This window comes from Cervus elaphus, chromosome 22 (genome assembly GCF_910594005.1).
Source record: "Cervus elaphus chromosome 22, mCerEla1.1, whole genome shotgun sequence".
In the NCBI taxonomy this organism is placed as follows: domain Eukaryota; kingdom Metazoa; phylum Chordata; class Mammalia; order Artiodactyla; family Cervidae; genus Cervus; species Cervus elaphus.
This window is the reverse complement of record NC_057836.1, coordinates 50,878,822-50,892,741: the sequence shown is the minus strand read 5'-3', so window position 1 is coordinate 50,892,741 and position 13,920 is coordinate 50,878,822. Positions and strand designations below refer to the sequence as shown.

Below are 13,920 nucleotides of genomic sequence, written 5' to 3'. Positions count from 1 at the left end.
ATCTATGAAACGGGAACAATGGACATAGAGAACAGACTGATGGTTGCCAAGGTGGAGGGGGCTAAAGGAGGGATGGAGTGGGAGACTGGGGTTAACAGAGGTAAACTTTTATATATAGAATGAGTAAACAACAACGTCCCCCTGTCTAGCACAGAGAACTATAGTCAATATCCTACGATAAATCATAATGGGAAAGAATGTTTTAAAGGAATGAATATATGTTTAATGAATCACTTTGCTGTATGTGCTGTGCTTAGGCGCTCAGTCATGTCCGACTCTTTGTGACCCCGTGGACTGTAGCCCGCCTGGCTTCTCTTGCCTGGGAATTCTCCAGGCAAGAATACTAGAGTGGGTTGCCATGCCCTCCTCCAGGGGATCTTCCCAAACCAGGGATGGAACCCAGGTCTTCCACATTGCAGGCAGATTTCTTTACCATCTGAGCCACCAGGGAAGCCCGATTAATACAATATTGTAAATCAGCTCTAATTAAACTGCTCTGGCAATGTTAATGTCCATTAATGTGAAATCACTGCTTTCCTAAACCCTTTAAGTTTTGCAACAGGTTCAGACTAGATTCTTTCTTTAAAGGTTCAAAGGCTTTTTCTTCTTTCTTTTCTAAACATAGAAGTTTTTAAGCATTATAGAACTCCTAGAGCAGTTTTCTAAGGATATAGCCAAAGACGTCAGAATTATGGCCTTCTAGACCTTTGATCTTTGGCCCTGCGGGATGGAAAGCCCCTAATTTCAATCTGAAGACTAGGAAAGTGAAAGTTGTCCAAGATCACACACAGATCATCGCTCAAGTCCACTCTGTGCTTTAGTTAACAGCTGCCAGCACTGGAGCCTCTAAGACAGTGACCCCTACCTGGGCAGCTTTTGAATCCCCAGGGAGCTGGCCACACCCAAAGCAATGGCATCAGATCTCTAGGGTGGGGCCCCCAAGCTTCAGTGGTATTTAAAGTCTCCCCTGTGAGCTACCAGCACAGAGACTCATGGCTCCAGCAGCTGCCCTGGAGACGGTGACTTCTTGGGAAGGCTGCAGATCCTGGGAGGCTGCACAGTGCAGGGGCTCAGGGCACAGGCTACATGGATTTGAGCCCCAGCTCCTAGCTCCCTGATCTTAAGTTACCTGTTCCCCCTGTGCCTCAGTTTTCTCATCCATAAGTTGGGAATACTAACAATACCTAGAATGTGAGGGTTAACAGTGGCTCAAAATGTGATAGCCAGTATAAACTCGGGCCTCTTTTCTGCTATGGATGTGGTTTCTTCGCGGATTCCTCGTGACCAGCCTTTTAGGTGCGAGTTTAGGAATTTCTGTAATGAAGGAAAGAGAATAGAATCACTGCAAATCAGATCACTGGATTTTCCTCTCCTTCCCCACAATTCCAAAGTTCAACAGAGGCATTCCCCTGGTGGTCGACTGGCTGAGACTCCGTGCTCTCACTGCAGAGGGACCAGGTTCGATCCCTGTTCAGGGAACTAGATCCCACATGCTGAAACTAAGAGCTCACATGCTGTAACGAAAAGATCCTGCAAACCGCAGTTAAGGATCCCCCATGTTGCCATGAAGATCAAATATCCCACGTGCCCCAGCTAACACCCGGCACAGCCAAATAAATATTTTAAAAAATAAAATCAACAGGATGATGGCAGTACCACCAGGATGCTAAAAGGGGTCTTGTACTAGGATTTTTACGTGAGGCTGACAGTTGTTAATGACAGGTTCTGCCAATCTGCAATCTCTGGATGCCTTTACATTTACCTTTTTCTCTGGGTTTCCACTCCTCTGCATCTCCTCCACTCCAGGCAGTAAAATGGGACCAGCTGCTCCTCCTTCCATTTGGGTTCTTGTGTCTGAAAGAAATTGTAAACACCACAAAAGATGTTTTAATTTAAGGGAAACCAGCCTCCCTTCCTTTTTAAGATGAAACATAGTAAAGTTTTAAAGACTTTTTTCAAATAGTCCCTAAATTTGGTACTTCAACTAATTATACTTGCCTTTTTTAAATGTCCAAATTAAAAATAGACAGCTAAATGAGAACGCAAGATACAGCTCAGAGCCTGTAGCCATGTCCATGGTTTCCTAGAATCAGCCTTTCTCTGACCTAATTGATACTTTTGGGAGATCAAAGGGAGGTGAGGGGAGTGGAGGCTGGAGCTGGAGGTAGACCTAGGAGTTGCCTGGCAGCAGATGAAGAACTTGATTCAGGGTTCTATAATTAAGAGTAGCTCTGGCACAACATTATAAAGTAATTTTCCTCCAATTAAAAAAAAAAGACTAGCTATGAATTGGTGAAAGATGTTAGGTTACAGTCCTCTCCTCATAGTATAAAGATGTGGTTCTCAAACTGTGGTCCTCAGACCATCAGCATCACCTGGTGTAATGGGCTGAATTGTGCTCACCCCAAATATTCATATGTGGAAGTCCCAACCTCCCAGTACCTCAGAATGTAATCCTGTTTGGAGATAGAGTCTTTAAAGAGGAGTGTGTGTGAGGTCAGTTGTGTCTGACTCTTTGTGACCTCATGGACTGCAGCCCGCCAGGCTCTTCTGTCCATGGGATTTTCCAGGCAAGAATACTGGAGTGGGTTGCCATTTCCTCCTCCAGGGGGTCTTCCCAACCCAGGGATCAAACCTGCATTCCCTGCATTGGCAGGCAAATTCTTTACCACTGAGCCACCTGGAAAGCCCTTTAAAGAGGTAACTGAATTCAATAGCATTCAATAGATAACTGAATTCAATAGGGTGGGCCCTAAGCCAGTGGGACTAGTGTCCTTACAAGAAGAGGAAGAGGCAGCAAAGGGTAAAGATGCACAGAGGGACGAGCGAGTGAAAAGGCAGCAAGAAGGCGGACATACACAAGCCAAGGAGAGAGGCCTCAGAGGAAACCAGCCCTGCCTGTACCTCCAGGACTCAGAAAATCTATTTCTGCTGCTTAAGCAGAAATGGTATTTTGTTACAGCAGCCCCAGCAAACTGACAACCTGGGAACTTTAATGCAAATTCTCAGGCCCAGTCCCAGACCTACTGACTTGGCACCTCGGGGTGCAAACCAGCAAACTGTGTTTCAACAAGCCCTCTGGCTGACTACCATGCATACTCGAGGTTGAGAACCATTCATGTGAAGTATTGTTAATACCTGGCAGGAGCCAGCCCAGAAGAAGATGATACGTGGCTGGAAGCTTGGCCTGGTCTGCTAAATATAAACTTCGTTTTAATAGGCTCTGCAAGAGTCCCAATGGGACCTTTAAGTGGGACGGTGTGTGAACATGCTCTGTGAATGCTGAAACACCCTGTAGACACAGGTGTTAGTGAGGCATGATACTAGTATCCGGTGAAGAAAGTGACCCTCTGAATATGCCAACATGGGCATGTTGAATCCAACAATCTCCCTCCCCGACTCAACTTTCTGAGTGCCTTATGATTGTGTACGTTTTCTGGGTCCTCCCTGGTGGTCTGGGGCAGGACTTCAGTCTGCCAATGCAAGGGTCCTGGTTCCATCCCTGGTCAGGGAACTAGTTCCTACATGCTGATTGTGGACTTGCCTGGTGGCTCAGTGGTAAAGCGTCTGCCTGCCAATGCAGGAGGCGCAGGTTCAATCCCTGGTCAAGGAAGATCCCACAGGCAGCAGAGAACTAAACCCATGAGCCACAACCTTTAAGCTTGTGCTCTAAAGCCCAGGAGCTTCAACTGCTGAGCCCACGTGCTACAACTACTGAAGCCTTTGTGCCCTAGAGCCCATACTCCACAGTAAGAGAAGCCACTGCAATGAGAAGCCTGTGCAGCTAAAGAGTAGCCCCTGCGCCCTGCAACTAGAGAAAAGCCCAGGCAGCAATGAAGACCCGGCAGAGCCAAAAACAAATTAATAAAGATTGTGTACATTTTCTGCCCTAAACAATTGGAATGGTTCTCCTTTCTGAGAATAAAAGCAATGAGATTTAATCACATTTCCCATTTTATCCCTGCTACTAGGAAGCCCACCACCAAAGGAGATCCTTAATCACAGCCCTCTTTTTTTCCTATTTCAGTTTTATACCACACATTTGTCCTTTGTTATGGTCTCTACAAATACTTTTGAGAAAAGAAAAACAAAGAGGGGAGATAAAGGGAGTTAAAGAGCGAGAGATTGATCTCGCAGCTCAGATAATTATCAGCACAACAAACCCTCTTTGTAAAATTGATAAAACATGTTTGGAGAAGACACATGTTTTCTGTCTGTGACAAGGGAGTGAACTGTTCCCCCAAAGAATGCTCTTTACTCCCTCATTTTCCTGATGTCCCAGAGCTGTAGGCCCCTTGACTAGATCCCAAACTGATACTCAGAGAATGTTATTAGTTGCTGAAGAGTTGGGACCATTACAAAAGCTCTTGTGAAACTGCTTAGGGACAAGTGTGGACATGACATAACCAGACCTGCATTTTCTTTAAGGTTAGAAACAGTGGTTTATCTGATTACAACTTCTAACCTGCTGTTGGTCCTGCTAACAAGTGTGGAGATAACTGCAACAGCCCAGGCCACCATCCGAAATCTCTCCTGCTCCATCCTGACCTTGATGGCAAAGCATTCCTCTCCTCCCTCTGACCCGTCCAGGGCTCTCCTTAATCCAGGTTTCTTAAACAAAGGTTCAAGGGGTCCACAGATAGAGCTCCCAGGGATCCAAGTTCTAAGGATTAATTAAAATTTTTTTTTTTGTACTCTTATTTGTATTTTTGAGAAAGTTAAAGCATTTCTGGATTATCCCTGGGCCACCCCTGCTCACCTAGTCCTACCATGTGAAATTATGGCACGTGTGTTCATTGATGGCCTTGGTGGTCCTGTGTAGCTCCATTTTTATTGTCTTGGGCTCATTAGAAATGGGCAGAGACAGAAAATATATAAATGATGTATTTGGACCAAGTAAAGGTCAAGTGATATTACAGGGTGCTGGAATTTATAGTAACTAGAAATGAGAAAGTGGTGGGAGAATTGACTAGCATATAGAGGAGGGATGCCACACTGCAGAGATTCTGTCCCGGCACAGACAGCAAGTACCTTGTATGTGTCAAGCAGGGCCTTGGTTCCAGTAACATGTCATCGTCCATCAGGTTAATGTTCATTTGAACGTTTGGTCTCGTCTACCTACTCTTATAATCGTGCATACTTTAGTACCATTATACTTTTAATAAATTATACATTATACTCTTAATAAATCTATGCTAGCCTGAAATCATTTTCAAATAAGAAGTTAAGAACCTCTCTGGTGGTCCAGTGGCTGAGAATCTGCCACCAATGCAGGGGACACGGGTTTGATCCCTGGTCCGGGAAGATCCCACGTGCTACACGGCGACTAAGCCTGGGCACCACAACTGCCGGGTCCATGCTGGGCAACGAGAAAGCTGCGGTGAGACACCCACGCGCCGCAGCTACAGAGCACCCATCACAACGAGTGAGAACCCAGCGCAGCCACGACCACCCAGCGCAGCCATGCATTTAAAAAGTTTAAATAAAAACCAAAACATTTTATTTTAAAAATTCAACACTACAGGCCTGGGTGAGTTTTTTCCTCTGAGAAGCAGTTGCAACTGTGTCTCAGGATTGACAGTACTTACTCTCTTGACCTGGGCCCCGAGTCCTCCGAGGGAAACCGCGCTGCCTCGCTGCGGCAGGTGCGCCGTTTGCCACCTAGACTGCCCTGGAGGAGGAGGAAATGGAAAAGAGAGAAACCGCAAACACCACGTTTCAAAGCCCCTTTGAGTTATTTTCTGTCTCTGCAACTGGACGTAAAGCGACGCCATGGTATAGTTTCCATCTTTCATGGCTTTGTGGTCCTGAGTGCAGCCTCCCTGGGGAGGCAGCCAGCCATAAAATTGTCTCCAACTGAAAACAACTGAGGGGAAAGTAGGAAGTCCCCCATTTCTCTGCTCATTTGGCCATTCATTGCCTTCAAACCTGTCCAATAGTGATTTAAATGGACAAAATTGACGCACCCTTTCCCCCTCCTTTTCCTTCTGTTTCTTTTAGAACAGTTCTATTTGTTTTTTTAAGTGGCATGAATACTCTTCTTAAGGTGATGAATACATCTGCTCAGAAGCCAGGATGTGCAAAAGTCAGAGTTTTACTGTTCAAAATAAATATGAATTGAACTTCATGACCTAGGGTTGACCTGCAACAAAAATCATAGAGCTGGTGAAATTTGTATTTGAAATTTCAGGCCTCGTATTTTTAACTTTTTTCTTCTTTCATAAAGAATGAATTGCCCCTGGGTACCATACCTTGTACCTGAACTAGACCTGATCTTATTTTCTAAATGCTGAACCATACTTTGTTGGATTTAATCAACGTCCCTTCAGGGTAGGTGGCAGTGTTCCGATTTTGCAAATAATAGAACCGAGGCTTAAAAAGTTAAGGGTCTTGTTTGTATAGGTCTTCTGATTTCAGATCTCACCCACTTTCTACTTAGTGCTCTAACACTCTTTCCCTAGTCTTCTATGTAAAAATATGATCATGTATAACATTACCCACTCTTATACACATATTTTATATCAATTTGCTCAAAGTCATAGGCTAAAGGCTTGGCTCCTGTATTAATTCCCTAAGACTGCCATAACAAAGTAGCACAGATTCGCTGGCTTAAAGTAACAGGAATTTATTCTGTGACAGCTCTGGAGGCTAGAATTTTAAAATCAAGGTGTCAGCAGGGCCGTCCTCTCTGATGACTCTAGGGTACACCCTTCCTTTCCCTCCCCCACTTCTGGTTGTGGCTGCCAATCCTGAGCATCTCTTAGCTAGTAGAAGCATCACTCCAGCCTCTGCCGTCACATGGCCTTCTCTCTGTGTCTTTGAGTCTCTGCATTCTCTCCTTGTAAGGACACTAGTCATTGGACTAGAAACCATCTTAACTCAGTATGACTTCAGTTGAATTGCATCTAAAAAAAACAAACAAACCTATTTCCAGGAACTCCCCTGGTGATCCACTGGTTGAGACTACACACTCCCAATGCAGGGGCCTCAGGTTCAATCCCCAGTCAGGGAACTAGGTCCCACATGCTGCAACTGTGAGTTTTTATGCCACAACTGGGCTTCCCAGGTGGCGCTAGTGGTAAAGAACCCTATGCAGGAGACAAGAGACATGGGTTCAATCATTGGGTTCAGAATATCCCCTGGAGAAGGGAATGGCAACCCACCCCAGCATTCTTGCCTGAAGAATCCCATGGACAGAGGAGCCTGGTGGGCTACAGTCCATAGGGTTGCAAAGAGTCAGACATGACTGAAGTGATTTAGCATACACGCCTGCCACAACTAAAGATCCTGGAAGCGAAGGGATCCCAAGTGCCACAACTAAGACCTGATGCAGCCAAATAAGTTATTTTTTTTAAAAAAACTTATTTCCAAATAAGGTCACATTCTGAGGTCCCCAATATAAGCCCTTCCCAATTGCCCCATGCATGTTCTAAAATGAATTGTACAGACTATGGTTCAGGATTGGAAATGCAAGGTCAGCTTCCTGTATGCAACTCAGGCCCTTGGCTCTACTGATTCGGTTTAGAGGAGGGAGTTCCCTGATCCCTCTGCATTCCCAACTCTAGACCACCCCCAGCCCAGCCTGGAAGGGGCAGACCTCACAACATAGATTTGAGTGGATGGATCGGAGGCTCAGTAGATGAATGTGGCCGAGAGGAAAAGATCAAAGGTAATACATGTAAATGCCCGCATATTTTGCTTCCAAATGATGTAACCCAGACAGACTGCCTTATGCACCAAAGCAAATATACTGACTAATGTAACCCCAAAGCCCAGAATTTGGGGGTCTGGTTTCAACAACATATGGACCTGGGTATTCAGATGATGTCACTGGAAATACATCCCCCTGTCTTTCTGCTCATCTTTCCTCAGTTCCCTTCATTTCCAGTCTAGTGCTCCCTGCATGGTAGCCCTCCTCTCTGTCCCCAAGCTCCAGGCTGCATTCTCTCAACTCAGCAGCCTGAGAGGGCAGGGAGCAGAGAATGAAGGAAAGCAGGTTCCCAGAGGAGAATCAAGGCACTGGTACTGAGGTAGCGAAAAGCTACAGGTGTGCACAGTGATAGGCTTAGTAGAAAAATTGGATCCCCTTGCTTTGAGATAGATCAATCCAATTCCAGAACTCTAGGCTTCTGTCCTGCTTTAGTCAAGAATATGGGAGGACTGGACATCAGATTAGAGTGGAAAGTGGGTGGCTTTGATTGCCAGGCAGACCTGAGTTTGAATACTGACTCTCTTACTGTGTGGTCTCAAGCTAGAAACAATCTCTTTGACTCTGTTTCCTTTTCTTTGCAGCTGGACTTTCAGCTGCATAAGGGCAGTTACCTTGTTGCACTTTCTCATTACTGCATCTCTGGTGACTAGCAGCATGTCACCTGGCATGGTGGCAGGCTATTTGATGTTGTTCAATAAATCAATAATGGTTCAAGCTTTTCAAGAAAAGAAAAACTCTATATATGAAGCTCTGGTACAATGCTTGGGATGTAGAGGGTGATGGGCAAGTTACAGAGTTGATCATTATTATTACTCAGCAGAGGAAGGACAGTGGAACGGAGAACCAGAACAGTCCTGACGGCTGACAGAGACCTGGAAATGGAGACAGGCCATCTAGGTTGGCAGTGGCAGCCTTGGTGGCCCGCGTTGGCCATCGTGGCTGTGGACGGTGGTCCCGTATCCACATCCCACACCAAGTACTGATTCCTTATCCGTCTTTTGTCTCCCCTGCAGTTGGAGCTCTCCAACACGGCGGTCCTGCACCAGATGCGGCGGGACCAGGTCACCGACACCTGCCGGGCCAACAGCGCCATGAGCCGCAAGCGGCGGGTGCTGACCCCCAACGACCTGAAGCATCTGGTGGTGGATGAGGACCACGAGCTCATCTACTGCTACGTGCCCAAGGTGGCGTGCACCAACTGGAAGCGACTCATGATGGTCCTGACCGGCCGGGGCAAGTACAGCGACCCCATGGAGATCCCGGCCAACGAGGCGCACGTCTCGGCCAACCTGAAGACCCTCAACCAGTACAGCATCCCCGAGATCAACCACCGCTTGAAAAGCTACATGAAGTTCCTGTTCGTGCGGGAGCCCTTCGAGAGGCTGGTGTCCGCCTACCGGAACAAGTTCACGCAGAAGTACAACACCTCCTTCCACAAGCGCTACGGCACGAAGATCATCAAGCGGCAGCGCAAGAACGCCACGCAGGAGGCCCTGCGCAAGGGCGACGACGTCAAGTTCGAGGAGTTCGTGGCCTATCTCATCGACCCGCACACCCAGCGCGAGGAGCCCTTCAACGAACACTGGCAGACGGTCTACTCTCTGTGCCACCCGTGCCACATCCACTACGACCTCGTGGGCAAGTACGAGACGCTGGAGGAGGATTCCAATTACGTCTTGCAGCTGGCGGGCGTGGGCAGCTACCTGAAGTTCCCCACCTACGCCAAGTCCACGAGAACTACTGATGAAATGACCACAGAGTTCTTCCAGAACATCAGCTCGGAGCACCAGACGCAGCTGTACGAAGTCTACAAACTCGATTTTTTAATGTTCAATTACTCAGTGCCAAGCTACCTGAAATTGGAATGAAGGTGGGGGGGGGGGAGGGTGTGGGCGGGGAGAGGGGAGAGAGAATCGTGCTTTTTTTAATTTAAGATTTTTATTTGTCAAAAAGAATTATATGGATATTGGGTTATTTTGTAAATTAATATTTCTTTGGGGATTGATGCTGCGAGCAGCATGGTGAGAATTATTTAAAATCCTTACTAGGGAAGGACGGCTGTCTTGGCAGGGGACTAGGATGGGTGTCCTTGTTTTTTTAGACGTGAATCCGACACTGTCTCAGAGCTTTCTTTGTGTTCTGGTGAATTCCATGAATTGTGCATTCCATAAATGCTAATTAAGTTATTTATAGTTATTTAAACATGGTCTCTGTATAGATTTCTTTGGGGGGGGCAACAAGATTTTAATGTCTTTTCCGAAGAAATCTATGTTTTCATTCTGTGCTTGCAAACAGCTCCTGCAGGGGCGTGAATGTTCTCCTTACTAACCGCTCAGAGTCACTGTGATAACCATCGTGCTGTCCATTGATGCCACCACTCTTAAAATTCTGCTGGAAATAAATAGAGGCACCTTTGCAAGGGACTGATCCCAAAACTGATTTCAGTCATGTCATGCTAAAGTGATTTTTTTTTTTTAATCCCAAGGAGAGAGCTGATTGTGGCTTTTTTCCCCCCACCAGAATTAGCAATTTGGTAGAATAGGCTTTTGTACAGACATTTGTAACTGGCAGTGCCAGTTGTGATGAGGGTGAAGTGGCTGTTGCTTTACGTTCAACAAGTATTTATTGAGCAACTACTATGTGCTAGGCCTAATTCTAGACCCTGTGGGTAGGGCATTGAACAAAACCAATAGTCTCAGCCCTCAAGAAGCTTTACATAGACACAGAGTATCCAGCTCGACAGTTAGCAAACCCCTGGTATCCGTGGACTTAATGTGAGGTTTGGACTCTTCATGAACAACCCCAGGAGGATCGGATCCCTACAGATTTGCATTTTTTATGGTCCAGTTTGAAAACCACATGCTTGAAGTAGGCCACTTAACGAGTAGTCCAAGCTCTTTGCCCAACACAAGAGGTGACCAATTCCCTGTCATGTGCCCATTCCAGTTTATTGGTAATATTTGCCTTTAAGCCCCAGAAGAGATTTGCCAGGCATGGCATAGAAGAATGCTGTGACTGATTAGTGATGTCTGCCTTGGTGAGGGAAAGGGAGATATTCGCCCACTGCCGCCTCCTGTCATTTCCAGCCGAGCATTCAGGTCTCCGCCCAGAAGTGTTGTTTTCTACTCTTTACCATGTAAAAAAAGATTGAAATTTTGTGGCGGGACTCTGACATCAGAGGATTTGCAATGGCCTGGCATTTCTACTCCTGGTGAAGGTCAGAGGCAGACTGTTTATACACACAGGCACAGGCATACCCTGTCCTGTGTCCTCCAGAGGCCAAGAGACCATCAGCGCCTCCGAGACCACCAGCAGTGAGCAGCAAGGACCACCTTCTGGGATGGTAATCCACGCCCCTTCCCTCTGGAAGGCGGGAAACTTTCCATTTCCTGTTCCTGGCTAATTAACGCCCGCACATGCTTCTCATTTCCAAGGCCATGGTTGAAGTTTGAGCCACCTCCCTCTTACAGCCAGTGAATGAGTTGGTAGCAGAGACTGTATATAATAACAATAATAATAATAGTTCTAATAATAGGGGGTGGGGGGGTAAGTTTTGCTTTTTGTTTTTTTGACTCAGTGTATAGCACAGAGGTGAGAGTATTCTAAACAAACAAAAAATGAATAATTTATTCACAGAAACTATTAAAACTGTATCAGCAAGCTCACAGCCAGGTCAGTGAGTGAGGCGTGCACTGGAGAGGGTGGCCAAAGCTATTTATAAAATGTCGTATACCTTCTTCCAAGCTCTCTCTCCCCTTTGTGAAGGGCACAGCGACCATCCCCTTGATGAATAGAGATGTATGCAAGTAGAGTGACAGACTTCAGCTCTCTCTGGTATTATTATCCCTGGACCCTATGACCAAGCAGAGGAAACTGTCCTCAGAGACAAAGCTTCTACTAATGAAAGAGGTTTCTGGCGTTTCCTGATAACGTGCTTCAGAGAACACAGGTTCTCCTCAGACACAAGTTGGTGTGATGCAAAATAAGGGTTTTGTGGTCAGGTGTCTTTGGGAAACAAAGTGAAGTCCATTTTCTTTCCTGCAGGACTTTTCAGAGCCCTGATTGTGTGCTGTGTGTTGTGAATCCCCAGGAGCATCACTGATTGAGTCCGTGGCATTTCCTGACCTTCCATGAGCAGGATGCTCTATTTTAAAGACTATCTCACAGACCTAGCCTTGCACTCTGTAGGCTTTGGTTAGGTCATTTTAGCACATCTGAGGTCTTCTAGGGTAAAAACTGCTTCCCTCACCCCGCCCCTCCAAAAATGCCCAAAACACAGCAACAATAAACAACCACCACTGTGCCCACCTGATTTATGATAGCAGTGAAGGTCGTTTACCGAATGAATTCGGTAAACGAATGAATTCAGTTTTTGCCTAAGTGCAGTGGTTCTAATTCTGGGTATCACACGGGCCACAGTTCCCTCCCTGCTGCAGGAAGCAGAGAAATCTTGGGTGGTGTGGACAGAAAAGAGGGAGGGGGTACAAAGCTTCAGTTAGATCCCCAGCACTCTAGCTTAAGATTGCTCAGTGCAAGCTGACTGCTCAACCCTTAACGAGTGCTTCTTCAATTCTACAGTTTGGAATTGTTCACTATGTCCTCTTTGTAGATTTCCCAAGCTTTGTGTTTCTGCGTCTCGTCCATTTTTGATCAGCTATGATGCCTTCTTTCATCCATCTTCTCCCTCTAGTGAGAAAGAGTGTCCTTCAGGACCATATGGCAGTGTGGTTCAACCACGAAGGGCTCTTTCTCCTCGCGTTTTGTGTTCATAGTTTATTTTCTAATGCCATAAAAACTTAAAAAAATAATAGATTCAACCGTTTTTGCAGAATGTAGAAAGAACTCTGTGTCCTTGGTTAAAAAGAATCCATAGGTGAAAATGTGCCTGGAAAATGAAAGTTCTGGGTTCTTTTGTTCCTTTTTTCTTTTTTTTTTAAGAAAACTGAACATGCTTTCTATTGCATGCTTAGCTGGAGAAAAGTACAGGCAGGTGTCCCATCTCCCAGCGACTTTTCAAAGGTGCTGCCTTGTTTTCAAAACCAGGTACAGAGAAGCATTTACAAGGACTTTCCTGCTTAACCTGTCCCTTTGGTTGGACAACTCTATTAGCCACGGGGTTTGAATTCCTGCAGCTGCTCCAGACCCTCTCCCATCTCTGCCTCCCCAGCTGGTCTGGGAAAAAGGACAGTCTGCTGACCTGTGGTGTCTCAGAGGGAAACCTTCCTTCCCACCTGTCCACCAGCTGAGTTTCACTGTCCTGCCTGTTCACGCGGATGGCATAGGATGGCAGTGGACAGTGGAAACTTCATCAGACCAGTGTCCTGGTGGCAAAGGTGTGGAAGCACCAGGGTCCAATCCCTGCTGGTAGAAAATTCCCAAAACAAAAGCGAGTCCGCAGCTTCCTTAGCTGGTGGGGTCTGGACCAGTGCTGAGCTAGTGATCGCTGAAGTCCTGATGCTAAGCTAGCCAGTTGCTGAGGGACTGTGTCCCTGGTGAGTGGGGCTCAGAGCAGATGTCTCACAGCCCGGCCCTCGCCTCCACATACACACACGTGATCTCAGCTGCCCTGTTCTGTGCGATCCTGGGGACCAGAGTCCCTTTCCCCTTTGTGTCAGCAGGACTGACCTCATCACTCCCGCAAAGTCCCCACAGCCAGTATTTCCTCCAGCTTTTTTCCATCACAGCCAAGTGGACCCTACGAACAGGCGGCACGATCTTCTACAACCAGCTTGACCCTCAGCCGATAACAGGCGAATTTCAGTCTGTTACACTTTGTCAGGCACAGAAGGGACGGCCCGTACTGTTTTCTTATGAGCATGCTCAGTATGGCGTATGGACCTATAATTTAACATCTTTGTGGAGTGTGATTTTTTTTTTTTACATAGTTGTATGCAGTAGAGGGCTTGTAGAAAACTCTCCCTGTATCTTACTGTACTGTTCAAGAAAGCTGAATTCCACGTTGCCAACAAAAGCGTGAAAATGTTCGTGAACCTTCTTCCAGGAAAAGCCATTCAAGCCTGATTATTTTTCTAAGTAACTTCAATTAAATTGAAGAAAAAAAGAAGCCTCTCTCTGTGTATGGTTTGTTCATGGCTCATTGACATAAAACTATAGGGGTGGGGTGGGCTGTGTTCCTTAGCATGTGGGGGGCCCTGCTCGTGTGTATCAGAGGATAGAAAGGGAGACAGACACCGACCCCGCTGGCAGCC

At 46.4% G+C, this 13,920-nt stretch overlaps 1 protein-coding gene across 4 annotated transcripts in view; it reads left to right on the top strand.

Annotated features, from left to right (window-relative positions):
- Nucleotides 1–12,722, top strand: part of CHST11 (carbohydrate sulfotransferase 11) — a 265,295-nt gene extending 252,573 nt beyond the window's left edge. For all 4 annotated transcript variants that reach the window (XM_043881859.1, XM_043881858.1, XM_043881861.1 and 1 more), the window contains one exon: nt 8,725–12,722. In XM_043881859.1, the coding sequence (XP_043737794.1) occupies nt 8,725–9,579 (855 nt within the window). In that variant the 3' untranslated portion in view covers nt 9,580–12,722. The remainder of the gene's footprint in view (nt 1–8,724) is intronic.
- The last annotated feature ends 1,198 nt before the right edge of the window (nt 12,723–13,920 follow it).